General features: G+C 40.4%; 1 protein-coding gene and 1 long non-coding RNA gene across 12 annotated transcripts in view; one reads left to right on the top strand and one right to left on the bottom strand.

Moving 5' to 3' along the window:
• ncam1a (neural cell adhesion molecule 1a) overlaps positions 1-24,112 on the bottom strand; it is a 252,964-nt gene that overhangs the window by 27,842 nt on the left and 201,010 nt on the right. For 7 of the 11 annotated variants that reach the window (XM_077546414.1, XM_077546413.1, XM_077546415.1 and 4 more), the window contains 10 exons: positions 23,512-23,721; positions 23,292-23,435; positions 17,458-17,595; positions 17,254-17,371; positions 14,105-14,265; positions 13,510-13,652; positions 10,444-10,473; positions 5,154-5,304; positions 3,271-3,455; positions 3,106-3,202 (listed from right to left, as the gene is read on the bottom strand). In XM_077546414.1, the coding sequence (XP_077402540.1) occupies positions 3,106-3,202; positions 3,271-3,455; positions 5,154-5,304; positions 10,444-10,473; positions 13,510-13,652; positions 14,105-14,265; positions 17,254-17,371; positions 17,458-17,595; positions 23,292-23,435; positions 23,512-23,721 (1,377 nt within the window). The remainder of the gene's footprint in view (positions 1-3,105; positions 3,203-3,270; positions 3,456-5,153; positions 5,305-10,443; positions 10,474-13,509; positions 13,653-14,104; positions 14,266-17,253; positions 17,372-17,457; positions 17,596-23,291; positions 23,436-23,511; positions 23,722-24,112) is intronic. The other 4 variants (XM_077546416.1, XM_077546419.1, XM_077546421.1 and 1 more) reach the window with 1 other exon arrangement.
• LOC144036104 (uncharacterized) lies at positions 6,872-15,960 on the top strand. The gene is made up of 3 exons (XR_013288583.1): positions 6,872-6,947; positions 13,480-13,632; positions 14,164-15,960. It is a non-coding gene; the product is annotated as an uncharacterized LOC144036104 (long non-coding RNA).

The following is a 24,112-nucleotide window of genomic DNA, read 5'->3' as shown; positions in this document are numbered from 1 at the left end:
CTAATCATGAACGGTCGTTTCGGGCGTAAAAGTGAAAAGAATCAACCAGAAGTAGTGCAGACTTGGGGAATAAAGAGGTTGAAACTGATGGACTGCAGTGTGCGTTTGGTGGTATGCATGGTGAGCAGAGAGTAGATCTTGGGAGGAAGGGGGCAACCCTATTCTTGTGTTGGTGCCGTTCATACCGAATAGCTACATGTGGAAAAATATCTGGAAAAATGCCCGTTTCTATTGTTTTCCGGTGATGATAACAGACCCAATGGTTTGTGATACAAAATGTTCCTCTTCCACTTTGAAATTTCGCTACCGTTAAGCCTCACGCTTCATGTCCAATTGGTTATTTAAAAGGCAGCTTTTATGCATTTAGTTGCTTTAGGCATCCTGGAGCAGCCCGTAAAGAATATAAAGGGTGGGCAGTATGTTACGCAACGCCGGCTGATCATGTTACCACGGTAAATCCGACTTCCCCGTGTTCGGTCAAGGTCTGCAACCGTCTCCCCCGGTGCCTGCCGGAGGAACATTTTCAAGGTGGAGCCTTGCCACGGCCAATCCATCACAGCAGTGTCACATTTCAATTTATCCCCACTCTTTATTAACCTGTCCTTTGGAATGTTGCATTTTATCGGTAAAATCGAATCAGCATTGGAGCGGGCAACATCCATCTTTCCATATTCAATACTGCTTTATCATGTGCTGGAGCCAATAACAGACAGAAAACTGATGTGCGACCTGGAATACATTATGGAATACTCTTTACGTAATATAACTGGGCCGACTTTGTACATCCATTCCGTGCCGGCTTTGATTGTACAGACTAGACACCCTAGATCAGGCTTCTCCAACCGGTAGCTCAAGTTCGAGTAGCTTGCAGACAGATAGCTAAGGCTAACTTCAAAACAAAGTTGATTAAATAATACACTGACGGCAATGCAAAAAGCCTTAGTAGACTTTGACTTTGAAGTCGGGCCGCGTGGTGGAGTGATGGCTAGCTTGACTTCCCTTTTCGACGTTTAGGATTTCTTTATCGTACTTTTTTATTAACATTATATAGTTGCGACAAACATCAAAACAACGCTATCACAAACTCATATTCAACAGCTCATTTAGGACGCTAAGAAAGCGCCAGTTAATTACGCCGTGATTATATGGCACGACATAAATCTACGACTTTAGTGGCTAGCAGCTAGCTGTTAGCATTAGTAACGGGTGGCGGGCTGGTAACATAAATGACTTTTACAGCCGGTACCTGGCTTGCATTCTTTATTCTGGACCAAGGCTACTTTGTAATTTATTCTCCGTGTTTAAAAAAAGGGAGTGTGCCATCAATTGCACTTTGAGGTCTTTTCATTGTTAGGAAAAAAAAAACAAGATAGATAGAACTTTGTCGTCATTTATTTTATAAAGCACTTTTGCCCATTAAATAAATAAATAATAATACAAAACATTCAACTCAAAATGTCAAATATAGCCGTTTAAATGTTGGTTTACACATGGACCATGTATTAAATAAGAATGTATCTGCTTCATATTGCACTTGTATTCCTAAATCCTAAACTGAAACTGCCAAATTAGACCTTTCTTTTTTTTTTTTTTATGGACACAAGCGTTCTACAAAAATAAATTAAGATGAAGTCTAATCTCTCCCGATCTTTAAAAGGAAACTCAAAGATGAACTAATGGCTACATATTTATAATTAGCTGAATCCACTGACTGGAATCAATGTTTGTTTCTTGTTTTGTGTAGTGTTAGGATGTACTTTGTTTTGTATGTTTGCTTGCATTTGTTTAGTTTGTTGATGCTCTAAGTTCTGGTCCGAGCCCCCATCAAATAAGGTTTAAGTAGCTTCTAAAAGGTTTCTCTTTCACATGTAAATGTATATTCAGATTGCCTGCATGATTAATGGCAGCTGTGATCTTCCAACGTGTGAATAAATAGAACTGGAACTTGAATTACTATTTATCTTTTCGATCCGAAAAATGATCCGATTCAAACCAGGACTTTTTTGAGTCGTTACACCACTAGAATACATATTCAGCATAGTTTTGGTATATATATATATATATATATCTTTTTTTAAATTAAATTTTTAATCAGATTAATCACATTTTCGAATTTTGATTAATCCCAATTAATCGCTTAATTAAAAATGCTTTTTATCAACATTTTTTGCCCGCCAAATTTAAAGCGCACGCGTTATGTGTTAATTCTTTCGACATTTAATGTTACGCGAACGTCTTCAACATTTTTTGATCCAATGCACATACTCATCCTCCTCTTTTTTTCTAATCAGTAATTAATTTAAAATGGGGAAAAAAATGTCCCCAATAGTTTGACATGAACAAATATTCTGAATGTCATACGCAAACATTTATTAAACGCTTTACTTGAATGCATGTAGTTTATGTTTATTGCTCAAACACAACCCAACACTACCTTTAACGTAACCATCCGCTGTCAAGCTTAAAGATCATCTGCGGTCAAAATGAATAGTCTGATTAATCTACGTTTTGATTGTGGTAATTTTTTGCGATTAGTTAACGTTTTAACTAATTAATTTAGTTATTAGTGAAATCTGCGGTTTTGCTTTTCTAAAAGTAGGTTGGAGACCCCTGATTGATCTCAGTTGTTAAACTTTACTTTCTGATCCCGCCTTAATGATAAGCACAGACGATGTCCCACCTTCAGTTAAAATCTGATACGATCTCCACAAACAGAAAATGGCCGAGTCAAAGCACCAATATTGTATTAGTTCAATTAGTACAGAACAGAACTTTGAAAAGATTTGCAGGCAGTGGTACAGGGTACACTCAAACCCTGATCCCAGCGTTACAAAAAAAACGTCCTGGCTTCACCAGCTATTATTACTCGCAGACTGTGTCTGGTCTGTGTTGTGGCTCTGATAAGACCTCCAAAGGCGGGAACATTTCTGGGTCAGACCTCAGAGCCCCGTTTTGTATCTGTGTCACGTCAAGATAATACGCCAAAGAGTCAACCCTGCTGTTCCTTTAACACACGAGTACCTTTTTAAAAGCAACACGAGGACCAGAAACCACAACCGGAACCTCCCTAAAAGTTGATCCAACGATGGAAAAAAAAAGCCAAACCTGCTTGGATGAGAAGAAACTCCTTGGACTCGGTGCCCATCACATTGGTTGCCGTGCAGTTGTAGCTTCCAAAGTCACTCTGGGATTCCGGAGAAACCTGAACAGGCCGTTAAAAATCAGACAACGGAACACGTAACGTAGCGGCGACGTTGTCCAGAGCGCTACCTCCAAGTAACTGACGCTCGGCGTGTTGTAGATCTTCACGTTGCTAGTGTTGACAGAAGGTACCAGGAGGCCGTCTCGGAACCAGGTGACAGAAGCTCCGGGGTGGGCTTCCACCTCGCAGCTGATGTTGGCCGGGTTTCCCTCCCACGTGTACACGGTCACCTCTCCCAGAATCTTTGGCGCGTCTGCGACATCACATCATGGCTACGTGGTTAGCCGCCCACCTGCGGCTTTTGCTTCTTTATTATAAATCTTCCATTTTACGGGATATGCTAATGACCGCGCAAGCCTTGAACGGAAACTACTAAACGCGTTCAATAAAGAACCTATTATGCTCCGATCGTTCTTTGTGTGAAAAATCCACAGGGTGAGCGGAGTTCAATGAGCTAAATGTGACCACGCTGAGTCTTTTACTGCACATTTTTTTTTATTTCCCTCAAGACACCCGGCAGTGTTTGTTAGGGTTACCGGAGTGAAAAGCCGTACAAGAAAATTATCCCAAATGAATGTTCATTAATGATTTTAAAGCAAGGCAACTGTGTCTATTTCCATTTAGAACGGAGTAGCAATAGTTGAGCAAATCCATCACGAATCCCTGACGTGCGCTAACCTGCGTGGCGAAAGGTTTGACATGCCAGTCACGTGGTTTGCTCAAGTTTAAATAAAGGCCAACAGGTTTGAGCTTTCTCCTGACTGGAAAAAGAAACGCTCTGTTGATCTCAGTGAGATGTTGCGAGTCTTATTGATTTGTCTGCCAACTGGCGCAAACAACAATAGATGAAGGGAAGGGGAAAAAAAAAACTTAAAAGTTGCCTGGATGCTGTCAAACTTGATTTCTCGGTAGCTCATCGTAGAAAATTCCGGACTGATGAGGTATCACAGTAAAAGAATGTCAGCGTCTGAAGTCAGTCCGCCGTGATATTTCAGCTATTCCACCCTTGACTCCGGTTGATATCCATATGGGGCTCTCATTGACGTTGACCAAAAGATCATTCCTGACGGTTTGTTGTTGCCGGGTGAACTAGAAAGGTTGTATTAATAACCTGTTTTTGTTTTTACCTCAGCGAGTTCTTGCTTTGCCGTTGAACAACAATCAAGAGCTTTGGAGACTGTTATGTACGGCCTTAATCTTAAGAGATATAGAGATAACCCGGGCAGTTAAATATTTTGAATCAATAGCCATCAACGGTGCGGCACACGGACATGAAATCAGTGGTTCTTAACCAGGGGTTTGTGAGTCAGTCTCGACGGAGGTCAAAAACACTCAACCGACTCAAATGATTTGGGTTGTGGTGGTACGTCGTGTGATTTCTTGATTATTGTAATCCCACTAAGAATTCACATGGATAACGTCCGGTGTTCCACAGGGTTCCATTCTGGGCCCTCTGCTGTTTTCATTGTATCTGTTCCCTCAGCACTTGAAGAAGAACCTGGTAGAGATTTCATCTCAAACCTCAGCTACATTTTGTGCTAATGTCATCTGAAATCAATTGGGATGTTGCTCCTCTTCCTGAATATATAATCCATAAACGTTTTAAGAGGATGGCTTGAGAATTGTGACTGGTGCATTTTTGAAAAACGGCATGAAGTGCTGATGAAAACTTTGAACTGATATACTTTGACTGTCTTTTGTCACAGTTCACTGTAAATCGGAAGAGTTCTTTCAGTGGGGAAGATCAGCAAAGGCTCATGACTGGTAGACTAGTAGATCTTAAATCAGATGAAATCAATGATGGAAAACAATTCCCCAAAGTTTGTTGAAGTCTTTGGTTGACGATTACAACTACTGACTGAAAACTGATATTTGGCCTTGGACACCAAAAAGACTCTTTTGATTTTGAAAATGAAATTAGTCGAGAAGCGGCGGCTCAGGATTGACTTACAGCGAACCTCCAGGTACACGGGCTGGTTGTCCTGACCGATGGAGTTGCTGGCGGTGCACAGGTACAGTCCGGCGTATGTGAAGTCAACGTTTTTCAAGAGGAGGGACGACACGCGGGCGTGGCTGCGGACCACGATGTTTCTGTCGTGGCTCTGCGAGCGAGAAGACACAAAAAAGAGCAATTGTGAAGGGCACACCCATCAAATCTTTTTTCATGGGAAAACCATGCACAATCAATCACCCCTTCCATGGAAAGGAAGAAATGCTGGAAGTTAAAAGTGGAGTCTGTTAGAAAGAATGCAATTGAGAAAACGATGCAGTGAACAAAAATTGAAGATTTTTTTATCTAATTTTCCATGAAATTGTTAGTTGGTGGCCTTCTTGCTGCTTGATGGAGGATTACGTAAGATGTTATGAATGGATGGATGGAGGAAAATTCTTCAATCTCTACATTTTCTGAAAATCAAATCATCTGTAAGATTTATTATAAATTGTGCTAAACTGTTTTGGTATCATTAATGGTGGTTTATTTACAATTGAAAAGATTTCCATACCGGGTAGGCAATTATTAAGTATTTGGTTGAGGGTGTCTATGGATCTGAAATAATTCTTTCTAAATTCCAATTTAACTGCAGGTATAGAAATAAACGAAATATATATAAACGTTCAGCTTGACATGGGAAATTGGTGGGAAAATGATTCGTACACTTTCGGTTAGTCAATCACAATTAGCGTTAATTTTGCATCAAATCCGCCTTGCATAATTAAAACAATTCATTTGCGTTAATGAAGAAATCCCGCTTCATCCCATGTGTTGCTTTCCATTAGCTTGTTTTTAATTCCGTGTCCGTCGAGCTCTCAATTGTTGATTGTGACACATACTGAATGAATATTAATGGAAAGGCATTTGCAATGAAAGATACATATACACATATATATATATATTTATATATATTTGCTGTTAGTGTGAGCTGTCGTTGCGAGGGAGGAAAAGCTTTCAAATGTGTTTTTTTTTTTTTTTTTTTACAGCCTGCTACATGCTGCTTCTTCATTATTCATAGTCCTATTTTTCAACCGCCACCATTATGAGTACTTAGCAGACAGCTAAACCATTCACTACTTACTGCACTTACTGATAATCGGGTTTAATTCGAACCTTTTTTTTCCCGCCTTCTGCTCAAAGCCAGCAAAGGCCCGATTACCCGATGTCTCTCAAAGATGATCCTGACTGATTATTAAAGATCCATAGACAGTCAGTCCAAATAGAAACAGTTGAGAGCTACCTTGACGCTGAGTCGATTTTTTTTTTTTGCTTTGCGTTGTGAGGCAAAACTTGAGTTCAGAGTGGGCTTCAAAAACGCCGCCGCTCAAGCGAAAAAAAATATAAGGAGAGCTCGGCCCGATCTCAATACTCACACTTCCATCCTTGTGCCCCTCAATCAGCCATCAACGTGAATGTGTAATTGACCTTACGGTGGCACGCCCCTCCCCGGCCCACTAAATGCGACGAGACGCCCCCGCCGACATTTAGCGGTCAAGATGAGCTAAAGTGCTTACACATTAATTTAAGTTGTCAGATCTTCCTTGTGATTTCTCGGTATTTTCAGGACGCCGATATTTCTCTTCAAAGCAAGTATTTTCTTCACTCCCTCCCCATGCAATTGTGCCCAAAAACAAAGGAAATAAACATCACTGTCTGCTACTACATAAGTCAAAGAAAGACACGTCACGCCTCTCTCACTTTGACTGACTGTAAACAAAAACGAAGGTTTGGACATTGTTTCTGTCACGCAGGGTAAGAATAAATTCATATTACCTTATAGTTTCAATATTTTGTTGGCATTAATAGTAAATAATCGCGTGGACGGTTAGCTACCCGGAGCGATCGTTAGCCTTTGGCTAAAAACAACAATGGAGAATATTACCTTAGTGCAGAAACGTTTCTGGTAATTTTGGAGGGATTCAACTAATCGTGTGGTCGTCCACAAAGTTTGATCCAGCGCAGACATTCTCCGTAGTGGTTTGAGGGTTTAGGGAAGGGAATAAACCGTACATGGTTATCACTCGACGACACTCGACCGCGACTACAGCGTTTAACCATTTTTATTGATTTTTCCTTGCTTTTGGATAACCACGCAATGCATGCTAGGTCGCTATGTTTGTCCACAGCAAAACTCACGTGCCGACGCAGACATGACGTCTTGCGTTTTGATTGGTTTACTAGGTCATGCGGGCATGGTTTACGGTCACAATTGAGGGCACAAGGGTGAAAGTGCAAGTATTCTGATTGGGCCCTACAGTTGACATACATTTTCGGCCTTTAATTCAACAGAATTAACAAAATTATTTACAGTAATCCAAAAACACTGACTCAGTGAGATGCCTGATGTCACTAATTAGGCCACGCCCCCTAGGTTTTGGGGGGACTGGAACAGATTAATTGCATTTTGATTCATTTGAATTGGGAAAGTTGATTTGGTCATTGAACAAATTCAATTCGTAAGTCAAGGTCCTCCACACTTTTGCCGCCAACATTAACGACAGCTCCAGGCAGGTTGCAACAAGCATCCCCCGGCCGACTGAGTGCCGGCTCGCCCCCTTTGAGCACAAACGCCACTCGCTTGACGAGGCTGTTCGGGACTTTACGACAACGCTCGCCGGCGCCCTTTGATTGACGATCTCGTCGACGCATCCAGCCGGAGAGCAGAAGCTATCAGCGCCGCAGCTAAAGATCGGCCAAGATCAATGCCGATGCGATCGATGCGAGCGCATGAATCAATAGATGATTTTCTGCGGCGGTACGGCTAACGATCCAACAGAGTTAGAGTTGTCCTATTTACACGGAAGGTCCTGAGTACCGACGTATTGAAAACATTGGGATGAAAAACATGATTTCAATCGTGGCTTTCGTGCCCTGTGGAGATACGAACACAGTGAGAACAGTGCAGACTGGAAAGGTCGAGATGCTTTTCTTTCAGTATCAATACTCATCTACTGGCAATTGGGCAAGTCTTGAGGTTGAAATCTACTTGACTAGCTACTGGTCTAAAATACCAAACTGGGCACAAAAACAAATACTAGTTACTACTCACAACAGTAGAATAAACAACGTTGATTCGGGAAATGTATTTCTCATACCAGTTCCAACACCTTATTTGGATTTTCACAAGAATTTAAGAGGATTTCATACTGCACTGGTTTTTGTTTTTGTTTTTTACTTCAGCTGCCAAGACTTTTGGGAAGATTCTGTCAATAGGTTCAAACACGGATAGGCAAAGTATGAATTAGTGCTGTCTTTAATGAATATTTTTTAGAAACGATAAATCTATCGATTAGTCTATTGATTAATCAACTAATGGGATTCATTTTAATTTTGCATTAAAGCGCATTACAAAAGCATTTCCCCCCCTGATTACTGTTTATTAACCGGTGATTGGTGTTTATTTCGTACTTCGTATTCGTATAGTGATTTAAAAAAAAAAGGTGGATTGATGTTGTACTTTGTTACCGGTTCGGTCATTGGTTTTCAAAGTAAAAGCAGGTGTATGCTAAAATGTCTTATTTTGATTAACCGTGGGCAGTATTTTATTTTGAAATGGCTTGGTCAGAACCATCAACAAGCCCAAAACAGGTCACAATATCGCCTAGGGTACTTTAAACACAAAAGATAATCAGTCTTCTTTCATGAAGGTCTACAAAAATCAGTCAACAGTTACTGTTGATATCAGAGGATTTGGACAATTTAAAAAAAAAAAAATGGCTCCAAACAAATATGTGATTATTAAAATAGTTGTCGACTAAGTTGATAATCGATTGTCAATTAATCGATTCATTTTGACAGCTCTAGTATGAATTAGAGTGGGCTGGTTCCGTTTGTGTCATTTTTAGATCAAGTGAAGAAATGAATAGAGAAAAAGAGTTTCCTTCAGATGAAGACTGATCTCAGTTAAGGTTTAGCACAGTGCCCTCGAGGGCCGGAATCCTGCAGGTTGTTTCCTGCTCCAACGCACCCCTTCCGATGAACAGGATCGTTATCAGGATTATGCAGAGCTTGCTGATGAGCTTCAGGTGTGTTGGAGAAGGGAAACATTAAAAAACCTGCAGGACTCAGGGCCTTTGAGGACCGAGTTTGGACACCACTGGTTTAGCATGTCCACGCCACGCCCAAGAAACCAAGCTTCAGCTCCCGAAAAAATGGGAGTGACAGTGACAGTGCATCTGCATGTTAGCATCAGTGATTGTTAATCATCATCGTTCTTCATGAAATATTGACGGATTTGATCGATGTTTGGAATCAACTAATATCTGAGGAAAACCACAATTTTTTTTTTATAAAAGATAAGTATCCAGAAGGAGTCATCATTTCCATATAAATCACCAAGATATAAATCCCCCAGATTTTATTGCAGCTATAAAACTTTAAATCACTTGCCAGCAAAATGACAGTCAGTGGCTCAAATGTTTACACACCCCTGGGCTAAAGGCTCGCGCTTTCAGTATATACGGAGGGCGGCAAAAAAAAAAAAGTCTGCCCTCGTATTTTCATGAATGCAGCGCCTTCGATAAATAAAACATTTCCCCACAAAAATGAAGAAAAGTTTTTGACAAACTCGTTCTTATTAGACCAAAGCAATTCCAGGTCCATGTAACTTTGTAGCGCGGTGGTGAACCAATTCCCTTTTGGCACGGAACCCGATAAAGTTGGTACGGCCCAATCAGAATGGCCTCGTCCTTCCATTTGGACGTCCTCCGAGAACCAGGAAGCAGTCTGCTCACTAACAGGCCAACGGACAAACACAAAAATTCTTGATAATCCTATAAAAATAACCATGTATGTCTTTAGACTTGGTGAAGCAGCATGTGGCTCATTATGCAAGGTTGTTTTTGGACGCTCCGTTCCAATTACCTGCAAATAATTCGACAATCTGCGATAACAAGGCTGCTTAAAACGTAAGAACAGTCCATTGGATAGTGTGCCAGTAAAAAATACGTGCTTTCTGCTTAGTTGTGTTTGTGTAAGGCGCAGCAGACGCTATTTACGCCGTCGCCCCCTCAATTACCCCACCAGACCGTTGCAGAAGCAACTACCAAAAAAAAAGTGAAAACTTTCAAGAATGAAGTACGGATGACATTAAGTGCGGTACGAGACTAATGTGAACACGGTTAGTGGTGGTCTAACGGCACGCAGGATTTAAGTGGCTTGAGTGGAAGCACTTGGGGGGGGGTGGTGCTCTAGCGGTGGTAAATCGGGGGCCCGTGCAACTACGGCTACCACTTTTTAGTCGCCATACCTCGTATTGGTCGGGTCGAGTCCACGAAGCCTGGAGAGGACAAAACACACAAAAACAACCACACAGTGGGGCTTTCGTGAAGGGGGTCACATCCAGGGGGCGGGGCAGACTCAGTCACATGTCAACAACAGCAATGATTTTCAATTTTCAATTTGTACCCCCCAAAAAAATCTAAAATTTTTAAAACCAATAAAAATAAATAATAATACAACTTTTTCATGTTGTGTTGAAAACGGCATCACATGATTGATTACAGTCTGCAAAATTGTCACGGTTATCGTAATGATCACAATATGGCTAAAAATATTGCAACATATTTTAATTTGACAACAAAATCTGAAACTTAATGCACTTTTTGCAGTAGTAGTCATAATAACAGTCACCCATTTTTCAATTATTATTATTATCATTATTTTTTAAATATATATTTTTCTTCTCTATTTTGAGGACTCTATGGGTCAAGGTTATTGTTCAATATATTTAATATTTATTGTTCTATGAAAGAACAAGATTTTTGTTAATCTGGATTTATTAGAGGTGTGATATAGGTTTATCGGGATATAAGTAATAGCTTGTAAGATGGATACTCATTGTGGATTTGGATTTGTGAAAACTAAATATATATATATATATTTTTAAAAACAATAAATAAATATGACCACGACTCCCAGAGATAGTAAATACAGCAGTAGTAGTCATTTAACCCAATGCCACCAAAAAAATTGCCATAAGTATTAGTGGCTGGTTTCGGCAGCCTCCACGAGTACTCGATACTTTAAAATAAGGCCAGTATCGGCCCGATACGATACCTGGTATCAGTACTCACCCGTCACCTATACAGTAGTATCGACAATTACAATCTTGGCATGGTTCATCGTTGTCAGAAAAGACACAAATTTAGTAATCATTTTGAAGAAAAACTATTTGTAAAGACATTCCAAAGAAGTAAAAATCATACATACAATCAATAACATCACTATTACCCTTTCAACTCCTATTGAACGGTACTGTGCTAATACAACTGGCAGACGACTTCCCTGCATCATCGCAAGCGTAGCGGCACATTTCCAGCACTTACGTTAATTAAGTTTGCTGCACTCATCGCGGAAAAAAGAAATTACACCTGTCAAGTGTCCGTCTCGTACACTGAAAGAAATCTCATGCTGACTTTCTGAAGAAGAAAAAGTGACATTTAAGTAGTGAAACTGACCAACCATCACAAAGAACCCCCCCCCCCCGCAAGCCAATCTTTGAAAGCGGAGATTTAATGAAGTCAGCCAGCATGCATTCTTCACACGACCCGCGTTTCCCCTCCAAGTCCAGCCTTTCTCCTTATTTTACAAGAAGTCAAAATATTCAGAGAATAACCTTCTGTATTATGCCAGAGAAATTCTACAAATGTATTAATTGGTTTTCACATCCTATTTTGTACTATTACAATTTAGACAAAAGTGTCACAATAATAAGACACAATTCTAAACTTAATTTTCAAAACATTATGACTTGTTTGGCCTTCTAATGAAGAAAAATGTTTCCCTTTTTGGCAACTGGAAATTTATTGCCAATTTATTATCACACATTTTTTTCTTACTTGGATTTATTATGTTATTCTTATAATAATGATAAAAAATGTCCACAACATCCACAACAAAATCTTAAAAGTATTGACTTTTATATATTCGAAAAATTAGATTTTAAAACAGCAAAGAATTTGCTTGCATTCTGTTGTGACTTTTTATTGATTTCACGACAAAAACATCACAACATTGCAAGAATGTTCAGTTATTGGACTAGGCAATTGTTTTTAAATAATATCTTACCCTATTTTTTCCCTGCCACATGTACTGGTACTCATTAAAATTCTCCGAAGGATTCCCCTAAAAATTATTTATTATAAATTTATTAATAAACTGACACTAAAAGGTGACTCACGTTCTTATCACTATTTTCTTACCACTGCAATAACTGACTCAGTATTTTAATCCTCATCAAGGTTTTTTTTTTGGTCAATTTCCTGAAATGTTATCGTCTAACAGGAGCGATTAAAAAGCAGTAAAGTCTTACTTGTACCCTTTACGATGTTAAACTGCTTGGAAATGATAGTGAAAGTGCAGGATTTCATTAGGCAAATGACACAAGTGGCTCCAGTTCCGGTTTTAATCAGGCAATACAGCGTTTAACAACGCTCAGTGTGATGCTGTACAGTCGTTCGACCTCAATAATAAATGTGGGGTCTATGACTATCATTCAAATAAGGTTTTACTTTTTTCTTTTCTTTGGTTAAATAGGCGAATTGAGAAACTTGTTTGTTTTTCTAATCATATATAGCGGTTCGGAAAATGGATAGATGGATAACATAACATCATAACATCCTCTACGATCAGGTAAGTAAATAAGAGACTGACAACAAATACATTTTTAAAGCCCTGGTGGAGGTCTGTGGATGCTATTTTAGTTGCCTAGAAACTATATGATATAGATAATAATAGCACACACTCTTAGGTCTTAGTTTCTTTGATAGTTTGTGTAGTAGAGAGCTAGTTAGCTAAGTTGACGCTACTAAACTGATTCCCCAAAACATTTAGATAAAAGGTAGCCATTTACGAACTTAATATATAATGTGGTTATCAAATATACTCATAACGCTGTCCTCCATTAACCAGAAAGTGCTCTGTTAGCTAACTAAGCAACAATCTTCATTTGTGTGTGTGTGTGTGTGGTTTGTCGTTGTACTCGTACGCTAGCATGTTGGCTAGTTAGCTTCTTGCTAACTCGCCAGCAACACTATTTGTGATGTCAGAGTGGAAAAACTCTAAACAAATCAAACGGCACCTGTAGAACTACAACATCACTCAAAGCCTCTGATGCTAACGTTAGCACTGACGTCCATTCTTGCTACATGTTGGTTTCGCATTAAGGTGATGTGCTGAATATATTGTTTTTGAGTCCACAATGTATTCTGGATTATCTTTTAAGACAGCAAGTTCCAGTCCGCTAATTTAGAATTTTTGAGCACATGAAATGAAATATTTACAGGCCACATCCCTCCTTGCTCTCCAATCTTACCTGCTCGCCCTCGGAGAACATCCTATTTTGGAAGCTCCATGAGATAGAGGGCGTCGGGTCACCCGAGGCCTCGCAGGTCAGGGTGACTTCCTCGTCGAACTCGGTCGCCGTCTGGTTGTTCAGGTAAGTAATCTTAGCTTGCACTAGTTGGGAAAAAAAAAATATATATATTATTTTCCTGTCTTCTTTTGATTATGTGTTCATTGATAACCGGGTTATGGATGTACAGTATGTTCAACTACTGAGGCGTGTATTTGAGCAGCTTCCTGAGCACAAATGAAACAAGGAGCCATGCTAAGGACATTAGCGCTAAAAGATACACAATGAAGCCGCAGGAAAGCACGTCATAAAATTTTTTGGGGGAAAAAGCAAAATAAATGCGAAAAAAGGAAATATATGGAAAAATATTATGCTAATGACAATGGAAAAAAAAGATGGTGGTTTAAAAAAAAACTAAATCTAAAACTAAATCTAAAATGATATCAGCTTAAATGAGTTAGTTACCCAAACATATTTCCAATCATAGATGTGAAACGCACTATGAGCTGTTCTTTTCTACTGATTTACAAAAGTGATCTTTTTTTCTTCTTCTTACCGAATACATTGAGACTGACTTCCTTGCTCATCTCGCCCGCCTTGTTCCTGGCTATGCAGGTGTAATCTCCTTCATCCACTTTGATGACATCTTTTATCACCAGCTCGGAGCCGTCCTCATTCAGACTGTACTTATCGCCTGACTCAAGGATGACGTTGTTGCTGCCGACCGGGGAGAGAAAAAAAAAGAGAGAAAATAAGAGATGAATAGGAAAGACAAACCCGACTTCCTGTCGCGAGGGAACGCGGAAAATGGATCTCTTGGCTTCGAAGAAAATTAATTTTTTGGTGTTCTCATTTTGACAAGTCAGGAAAAGACAGTTACCACTTTTCTGGCTTTGTACTTTGTTCATGGCACAAAAGACACAATTTGACAAAATGAGCTATACAAATACAAACAAATAAGTCGGCTACTATTTGGCGTTGGTAATGCATGTAAAAACCGTTGCCTGCTGTCAAAACAAACCAAGTAGAAGAATTGTTTTCCAGCGACTGAATGCTAATTCCTTCATGTGCTCAGAAAGCTCAAAGAGACAAACACATTTAGACACAACGGCGTCCGTAGTGTCACTTCAGCTGGCAGCTAATGGCTAACAGCTAAAGTCAAATGTATGAGAGTGCTGTCAGGAACGACTACATGTCTTCTCTAGATATATTTTTTTTTCGCATTTAAAAGAGTTAAAAGTGGGTTAGAATCAAATTACGGCACACTTTTTGCCTCATGAGGCACTTTTTTTTTTTAACACACGGCTAAAGTTCAATCAATTCTGACTGTCTGCGAGGCCATTTTGTTGTTGGCATAGTTCTCATTTTACCTTCTAAGCAGATGCCACAGTAGGTATACAATATAATTATAGCTGTTTGTCACTAGTGTTAGCTGTTTTTAGGAAGTTTGTTCAAAGCACTTGTGGCTATTTGCTTGCAGCTGAGGATAACCGCTGACTGCTACACGGTTATCATAGTTAACGAAGATTAATGAAATAACTAAAACTGAAATTAAAAAAAAAACATGAAAATTGTCTTTGTTTTCGTCTTAATTATAAATATTTAGCATGAATTGTTTAATGATTAATTATTTAATTAATTGATTTAATTAAAAATATAATTCTGTATTGCTGTTCAGCCGTACAGAAAGAAGATTGATGAGTCGTTGGTAAATTGTAGTTTTACATTGCTTTATTACACAAGACTTATTTTAATCTTTTTTCCCCACCGTGATCTCTACAAATACCGCACATACTAAAACCAAACAAAAATAAAAACTAACTAAAAGAAACACTCCAAAAGCTAACTTCAAGACAAAACAAAAACTAAAAATAATGAAAACAGAAATCTAAACTATTGTAACTTTGTCGAGATATTATTTTTAGCCAAATATTTGCACATGCCTGAGGCGCCACTGCCAGCTCGCTACACCAACAAACCACGAGTTGATTTCAGCGAGGCGTCCGTGATGCCAATACCAAAACAAGCGATTGCTACAAATCACCATTGCGCATTGAGGCACATGAAGCGGACATTATTGTGAAACGCCACCAGTCCTGCTAAAACATCTTTACCTGCGTCTGCAAAAAAAACAACAACAAAAAAAAAGTGTTTGGACGCTATCATGACAGCCTTGCCGACAGCCTTCGGGGAAAGAAAGGGCTCGGCCCTCAGCTTTCTGCTCACGTAGCTCGCCTTCCCAACTCCCAACCTCCTGTGGCCGAGGCATCTTCATCATCATCTTCATCCCCGACACATCAGGTGGAAAACAGGGTGAGCGAGAGCACATCCATCAACGAGCACTACCCAAAAAAAGAGGAGCCTTATTTTGTCTTCTGCAGTGGGCTGTGTTGATATAAGATACCGGATTTCTTCAAATAGTCTATTTGTTGTAAGGACTAAAACTCTTCCTCAAATAGAGTGTTCCGATATGAATATATCCTGGCTTGCTGTAATATATGTAAGTATTTGGAAAGAGGGTGGTTTGAAGTTGATTTAATTTTGCTGATTTTCTACAGGATTTTTTTTTTTTTTTTCTAAATCTAATTTCCTAAAAATAAGTAAAATAAAACAAATTCGAGTTAGCGGTTCCACTGTGTGATGTAACGTCAATTTATACGTCTGAACGCACCGTAGACGATCACTAATCGACACGAGTTAAAATCATGATATCAGTAAATATTCGTTATGGTGTTAATTTGAGCATGATTACGTTTTTTTTCATGCCACAAACTTGCTCATTGTGCGCCGACGGAAGCCTCGTAAAAAGGTCACAATTTTAAATCATAAAATGAAGATCAAATGATTCACCTTAACATTTGAACTGTACAAATAAATGGCGAAAATGCAAGAACAAAATTAAGAGAATTATGAAATTTACATCAGCCCTACAAAGCATGAACTATGAAATATACGATAGAAAAGTATTTATTATTATTAGTCGTTTTGAACGAACAACATTTTTTTTTTGGGGGGGGGAGTCCATCTGACATTTGATTTGTGTCATATTTGATACATCTGGTCACAATGCTTTAAATTCGTACATTTATAACTGTCAAAAATATAATAACAAACACACATACCAAATATTTCCAAAAATCAGAAAGAACCCACTATTTATAAGTATAGGTCTGTCTCCTTTCCGACTTCCAGGTTGTATACATCAGCGCCGTTGCCGGCCCAAAACTTGCACCCCCACCCCTGCGCCCCCGAACCGCCGCTCCCGTCTCGGCTATCTGAAATGCTTCAGACACTGAGGCAGACACGACACACTCGCAGCCTCGCACCCGTCGACGGGAACGCGCCACCGAGGGGCAGAAAGGCGGAAGCGCAAGTACCGGGAACGGAAACAAAGATGATTGGGTGAAAACCCGGAAGTCGGAAGTCCCGCCTCCTCCGTGGCATATAGTCCATTGGGGCGATCTTGTAAGGTCGCTGGAAAAGCCAACAGTTAGGTGATACTGCCCTCTAATGGATTATCCGTGCAATGCATGTGTCCGATCATATACGTCAGGGTTTTAATGAGAAACCCCCGATTATACTCATCAAATAGAGGGCTCCAAATGTCTTGTATTTAACATGATACGTTTCACTTCATAGTGTTAAAAACCAGCAGCATCTCCTCCATAGTTTTGCGTAATTAATATGGATCAAGGTCATACTTACTAGGCCCATGTGACGATGGGTTCGGGGAAGCCGTCGGCGTCGCAGGCCAAGAGGATGGAGCCGCCCATGTCGGCCGTGGCGTTGACCTCAGACTGCCTGGCACGGATGGTGGGAAGGACTAAAAACAAAAAGTGACAAAAAGGACCACCAATCAATTATTGGAGTGGAATTTCTGAGCGTGATCGCAGGTGGGAAAATTCTCACCGTTAACGACGACGTTGATGGTCTTGAAGTTGATCTCTCCGGTTTCCATGACCCGCGCCTCGCAGTTGTACGAGCCCTCGTCGGTCTTCTTGATGCCGCGGATCATTAGGTGGCCGTTGGCCATCACGTTGAATCGCACTGCAGCAGCAACGGAGAAAACAATCACACTGAGAGTTATTGGGTGAATTCTAAGCACTGTGATTGGCTGGCAAAGCAGTTGAGGTGGTAAACCCCTGGGCCCAATGTCATCCAGATCCAGTTCAACCGCAAACCAGGTTTAGATTGGGAATCTGGACATGTCGGATGGGATAGGCTCGTCTAATGAGATGTATACGAGCTTGTATGCACATATAGAAGCTTGTATAAACTACCCTAAATTTCTACGTAATTGCTATCATTTTCTTGCTAGCTGTCAAATGAAAATGCTTTTTCATTCATTGAAAAAAATTCTAAAGAAAATTGGGGATAGATGCATTTGACAGGACAGTAATAATCCCCATTAGTTAGCAGTGTGAACCACCAAAAGTGAATAGGAAAATGTTTACCTTAAATGAAAATAAAAGCCTTTCCGTCTTTGTCAAGCCAAAAAAGCCATGCGGAGTGCGAAATTCCGACTTCAATTACTCCGCCCTCATCAAAGCAGAAAAGAGAAGTTTTCAACGCTTGAACGGGAGGCAGTGGAGGCCAAATTGAAACGGCTCAATTATGCTAGCTAATGGAGGAAGTGCTTTAAAAAAGGGAGCTGCGAGCGCCCTGCCTCGCCGCCACGCGCCGCTTGACAACCTGTTGCCGCCTCTGATGAAAGCAGCCATTAACGCTACGTAATGGACTGAGCTGCACTAAGTGAAAGCAGGTGGCGTTCCTCACGTGTCACTCAGTCCGACCGACTTCGCCGAGCCTCCTCAAGGGCCAGGCGGCGCGGTGGTCTTTTTTTTTTTACATTTTCAACAAATTCCGTGAGCGGTTCATTGCCGGTTTCAAATGAGCATTTTGTTCCGGAAGAATTTAGCTCAACTCTTTTCGATGGGGTCTGGCGGGGACAATTTAGTCATCAGTTGTTTTTTGCTAAAAACTGGTAAACGTTTGAAAGGCACTCAAAGGGAGGCTTTTAAAAACGACTAGACAACAAGCAGTGCACAGTTGCATGTGTAGTGTTTCTTCACAATGTGACATCACCGACTAGTACTAGCCTAGCATACTAACCTAGCATACAGGCAGTTAGCATGCAGGTATAAGTAACCAAGACCATGAAGAAGACGATGGCAAAGTAGACATCAAAGAAGAAGAAAACAACAACGAAGACGAAGAAGATGATAAAGAGGGTGACAATCATGACGAAGAAGAAAAAGACAACGTAGAAGGACGGTAGTCACGGTAACTTGCTTTTCGGTTACCACAACAAGGACTTACTGCACCAAAAGCCTCGTTAAACCACCAGGATTCTACCTTTGGCTATAATGTGCCTCAGGATTGTGGTTAAGTTAATAAAAGAAAACCTCTAAAGTACTTATTAATTTGACTGCCAAAAACGTTAAATAACGTTTAGTAAAATCCTATGGAGGAGTGCCAAAGACGTTAAAAGACGTTTGTTTCAAAACAGAGGTGAAACTAAGCATTTTCTATTGTGGATTACTGAAAAACGGAATAAGGTAGAAACAAACTTTTTTTTTCTGATGAAAGATGAGAGTCCAATCTTTTCTTGGTAGTATGTGTGTTTACATAGTCCAAACACATAATTTTCTATGGACCTTGAAAGATCAGTCAAAATGCTTAAAATCGGCTGGCACCCACGGCATCCCTTTTCTGAAAACGTCTGGCAGTCAAAGAGTTAAGCGGACGTCTCATCTGCCTCGTTGCCTCCTTTTTAAAATTTTGCCTATAATCAGCAGTTTGTGTTAAAAACTGTTTACTTTCTTGTACTGCCTGACACACTGGGCTCTGGTATTCCATTTTTTGGGGGCACTCTGAATAACCGAAAGGCAAAAAAGTTTCCGAACGGTCTGAGTGAATCAGTGCACTTGGATTAATATTTCTGAACGGAGGGTGACGATCAGGGTCTTCTGTTTATGGTCTCAGTTTTTCCCCTCCAAAAGAATTGACTTTTTTTTGGGACAGGTCTGACTTGGAAGAAAAACACCAAGAAACCCGCAAAATAGTAAAAAAAAAAAAAAAAAAAAAAAAGTTATGGTCAAAAATGGAAACCCGCAATAGAGTGAAGTCGCAAAAACGGACCGCTAAGTAGCTCAGTTTTTAAAAAACTAATTTCCCCTCCAAAAGAATTGACATTTTGTTCACTGGTCTGACTTGGAAGAAAAGTACCTCGAGATACCTCGGCTGACGAACGCTTCAGCTCACGAACTGTTCGCCTCACGAACATTAAATTCGCGAGCATATAGTCTCAGCTGACGAACTAGTTTTCGGCGGACGAACCAAATCACGCGACACGAGAAATCACGAGAAGCTGACGCACGCTCACGGCGTCCCAGTTCATCACCCCCTTTCTCTGAGTGCGGACGTGGTTTGTGTTTGGTAGACATTTTGGACCATTGTGGAGTGTACTTTTGCTATCATGGGACTGCAAAAGACCCAACCACAGGCTAGTGTTAAGCCTAAGAAGACCTTAAAGAAAATTACGGTCGAGCAGAAGAAGGAGATCATCGAAAAACACAAACGAGGTGTGCGTTTGTGTGACTTAGTTAATAACAATACAATAGCACATTTATTATACATAAAATAAGGTATATTTTGTGTAGTTTCAAGGCTTATTTAGTAGAAAATTATGTTTTATGGGGATCTGGGAACGGATTATTCTCATTTTAATGGTTTCCTATGGGAAATAAATGTTTGGAAGACGAACTTTTCGCCTCACACACACTTTCTGGGAACCAATTAAGTTCGTGAGCTGAGGTATCACTGTACCAAGAAACCCGCAAAATAGTAAAAAAAAAAAAAAAAAAGAAAACATAAAAAAGTTATGGTCAAAAATGGAAACCCGCAATAGAGTGAAGCAATAAATGGACCGCCAAGTAGGGAACACTGCATTATTTCAGAAACACATAGAATGTCACCACATGAAAATGTTCTGAAGAAGGCTTATGGGCATGTTAAACAGAAAATAACACCTTATTTCAGTGTGTTATTCAAGAGTGATTCACGTTTGTCTGCTCAAAATCAACAGCAAAAGGTGGAGGTTTGAATCCTCTCCTGCTGTTTTCTCACTAACCATCTGCGTGTCTTGCATGTATTTCATTTTTGAATCCCAACCCACTCAACCAGCGTGATGCTTCTAATATGTTCTGTGGTTGGTTTTGGGCATGTTTACCAAGCCAAATCCTTCCATCAGGGATGTGATTTGACCAAAGTGAAATTATCTGAAAATTTAGCCCGGGGTCTGGGGGCCCAGAGCTCATGGGTTTTCCGTGTTTTTAAGTACTTTCAATGCACCCACATGACAAAGAAATAGACAAAACAGCAGCATAAATTTTCAATGTATATTGAACTATCCCATATAAAATGGCAGTTTTAGTCAACTCAAAATCAGTCACATTCAAAAACATTGGACTGCCTTTGCTTTTAAAAACTATCACTGAAAATATCATCATATCTAACTAATGCAATTACTAAGTTAACACATAAATAATGTTGAAGAGTTCAAATTTCATGAACAAATAATTGTATCGTGACCAAATGAAAAGTAACTCATATTAGAGCATACCACAAATGTCTTTGTTATAGCAGAAGATGTTATCTGTCGGAGTCATGTGCATACACAATGAACTACTAAAAAAAAAAAAAAAAAAATTTTTTTTTTGGGGGGGGGATAAAAATAGCGTAATTCCGCGAATTAGCGGAAAAATCACATCCCTGTTCCATTTTTCAGTGGAAAAGCTTAGACACCCCAACTTTTAGTATCCACATTGAGGTACCGGGCGTGTTTCCTCATCCCTTCAGTCACGTCTGAAACATGTTATCTTTTTATTAGCAGCGTCTTCCAAGGCCGACAAGCGTGTCTTGTTCCAACACTGGGCAGCGGTTTGATGACTTACAGCAGGCCCGTTGCAACCGGACATCGAACCCTCACTTCATGACAGCAAATCGCTGCGAATCGTGTATGTGCTCCTCGCGGGAAATCAACAACTGTCCAGAACCGCGGAGAAAAACATTCAAATTTCAGGCTCGCGTTGAGGCTTTTCTTATGCTCTCGTCTGCTTCTTTCTTGCTGTGTTTTTGACCCGCCGACAATGAAATGCGACGAGGCCAAAATCGGATCTGACTTTTCAAAAACATCCACTCGATTGCCAGAAATCACCTTCAATAGCGCAGCCACAACCGTGGGTAGACCCGCTCGCGTCGAGATGGATCAAAGTGACTACATTAAGGATCCGCTCTGTGTTTCTTCTGATAGTGACGGACGAGGCTCACGCTCAGGTTGACGGGAATCCTAAATTCCCTCCCGACGAGAGTTCTTTTTGACACTATTCAACTCAATCTGCCAGGTAAAAAGAATCAAATATTCGCATTCATGCATTATCGAGGACATTTTAGCAGAAATGGGCTTTCTTTCTCAGTCACGGGTGGCGGAACAGGCGACTAAAAAAAATCTTCTCAGATAAAGTTGGTAAGGACTAGCGTTTTGCTGTATTACCATCATGTAAGACATCTGGAACATTTCACGTCTTAACATATCAATAACATTTTTCCGCAGCGTTTTTGATGATTAATTTCACCCAGAAGGCATGTGTTAACTTGTTTTTCGGAGGCTGCGTTACGATCCCATCTCCTGCACCGTCTGAATGTCATTGTATAGGTTATCATGATTGTCCACAAATCACTGGACCAAAAAAGACGCGAATCAGTGTTGCAGTGATTGAGCAGGAAGTCACTTATCGTGTATACATGTAAAACACAATACTTATATATATATATATATATATATATATATATATATATACGTATATACATATACATTTTTGGCTTCTGATGTTTTTTGCGTCAACTTCCTTTTGTATATTATTATTAATTATTTATTCAATGACTGAATTTTATCTGAAGATTTCAAAGGAAATAGCAGGCAAAAGGTTCAATGAAAAGCAGGCCTAATAGGATTAGAATCCTTCATTCCAACAGCTTTAAAGGCCATTAACTATGTTTAAATATCAAGCTTTGGAGTTCTTGTCGTGGAGCACATTACGATTCAGAGACACTAATTTGGTAAATTTGAGCTCGGACACATAATCCGCGTTTGATATTTGTTTACCATTTAAGCAGCGAGTCCCGAATCCCCTCGGATGGGTTACTAATTGTACGTAATAGTTCAAAAAATGAATTATCTAATTTGATCATAACAGTAACTGTAGTTCACTTATGTAGCACTTTATCGGCATTAAATGTTGTCCAAAGTGCTTTACCAAGCGCTAAGCTAACCTGGAAGGGTTGGTCTCTTCGGTCCAACCTCCAAGTTTTTATACCAAGGTGTACATTGCCTGGATGGTAAATGCTACTTCATTTATTTTTCACTTTTCCACCTTACAAGGCCCACCAAGCGCTTTACATTCGACTACTCGTTCACCTACTGATGACGCAGCATCAGGAGCAAGTGGGGGTTCGGTATCTTGCTCAAGGATACTTCGACGTGGTCACAATGGCATGGGATCAAACCCACAATTTTTGGGTTGGGAGGCAATCCCTCTACCACTGAGCCACGCCACCCCCACCAGATAGGCTTTAGTGACTGATTGCGTAACACGTCACACACGGTTGCCATTCATTGGATGAGAGCAGCTTGCCGTACACATGGAAGGATCTTTTTAGGATTGTCATTAGGATCGTCTCACCGTCTTTGTTGGCCTGGATCCTGGCGCCTTTGTGTTTCCAAATGATGAAGGGCACCGGCGAACCGACCACGTCGCAGACAATGTCGGCGTCATCGCCCTCGTTGAACTCCTGCGGGCTGGGAACATTCTTGAAGGTGATTTTTTCTAAAAGGACAAACCGCAAATGTAAAAATGGAGTGTGATTGGACCTACGCAAAATTGTAAAGTTCGGTCCACTTACGAAAGATCTTGACTTGGACCGTGGCCTGGGCCTCCTTGTCGCCGCTCTTCGCCACACACTTGTAGATGCCGGCGTCGTCCACGTCGGCGTGGTAGATGGTGAGGGTGGAGGTGGTTTCGTCGTTGCGGCTCACTTGGATGTTGGGGTTGTTGGGCAGGATCTTTTCCCCATTGGGCGCGAACCAGTCTATGTCTTTAGCATCTCCAACCACTGAAGAAAAGGTAAAAAGTTGGTCGAAATGCATCGGTGTCTCGGCAAGTAGATTTCAAAGTGGCTAGCGAGTCTTGGGTGTTAAACCTTAGCCCCGCCCCTTTCGACACTGGTTGATGGGTTTGCCCCTCCTGACATGACATCAACCCCAATTTTTTTAGCATCTCCTCCCACTGAAGAAAAGGTCCAAAGTTGGTCGAAATGCATCGGTGTCTCGGCAAGTAGATTTCAAAGTGGTTAGCGAGTCTTGGGTGTTAAACCTTAGCCCCGCCCCCTTAGACACTGGTTGATGGGTTTACCCCTCCTGACATGACATCAAACCAAATTTTTTTAGCATCTCCAACCACTGAAGAAAAGGTCCAAAGTTGGTCGAAATGCATCGGTGTCTCGG

Source organism: Vanacampus margaritifer, chromosome 16 (genome assembly GCF_051991255.1).
Source record: "Vanacampus margaritifer isolate UIUO_Vmar chromosome 16, RoL_Vmar_1.0, whole genome shotgun sequence".
Classification (NCBI taxonomy): Eukaryota; Metazoa; Chordata; class Actinopteri; order Syngnathiformes; family Syngnathidae; genus Vanacampus; species Vanacampus margaritifer.
The sequence above is the reverse complement of the archived record's forward strand: the minus strand, read 5'-3'. Positions and strand labels throughout refer to the sequence as shown.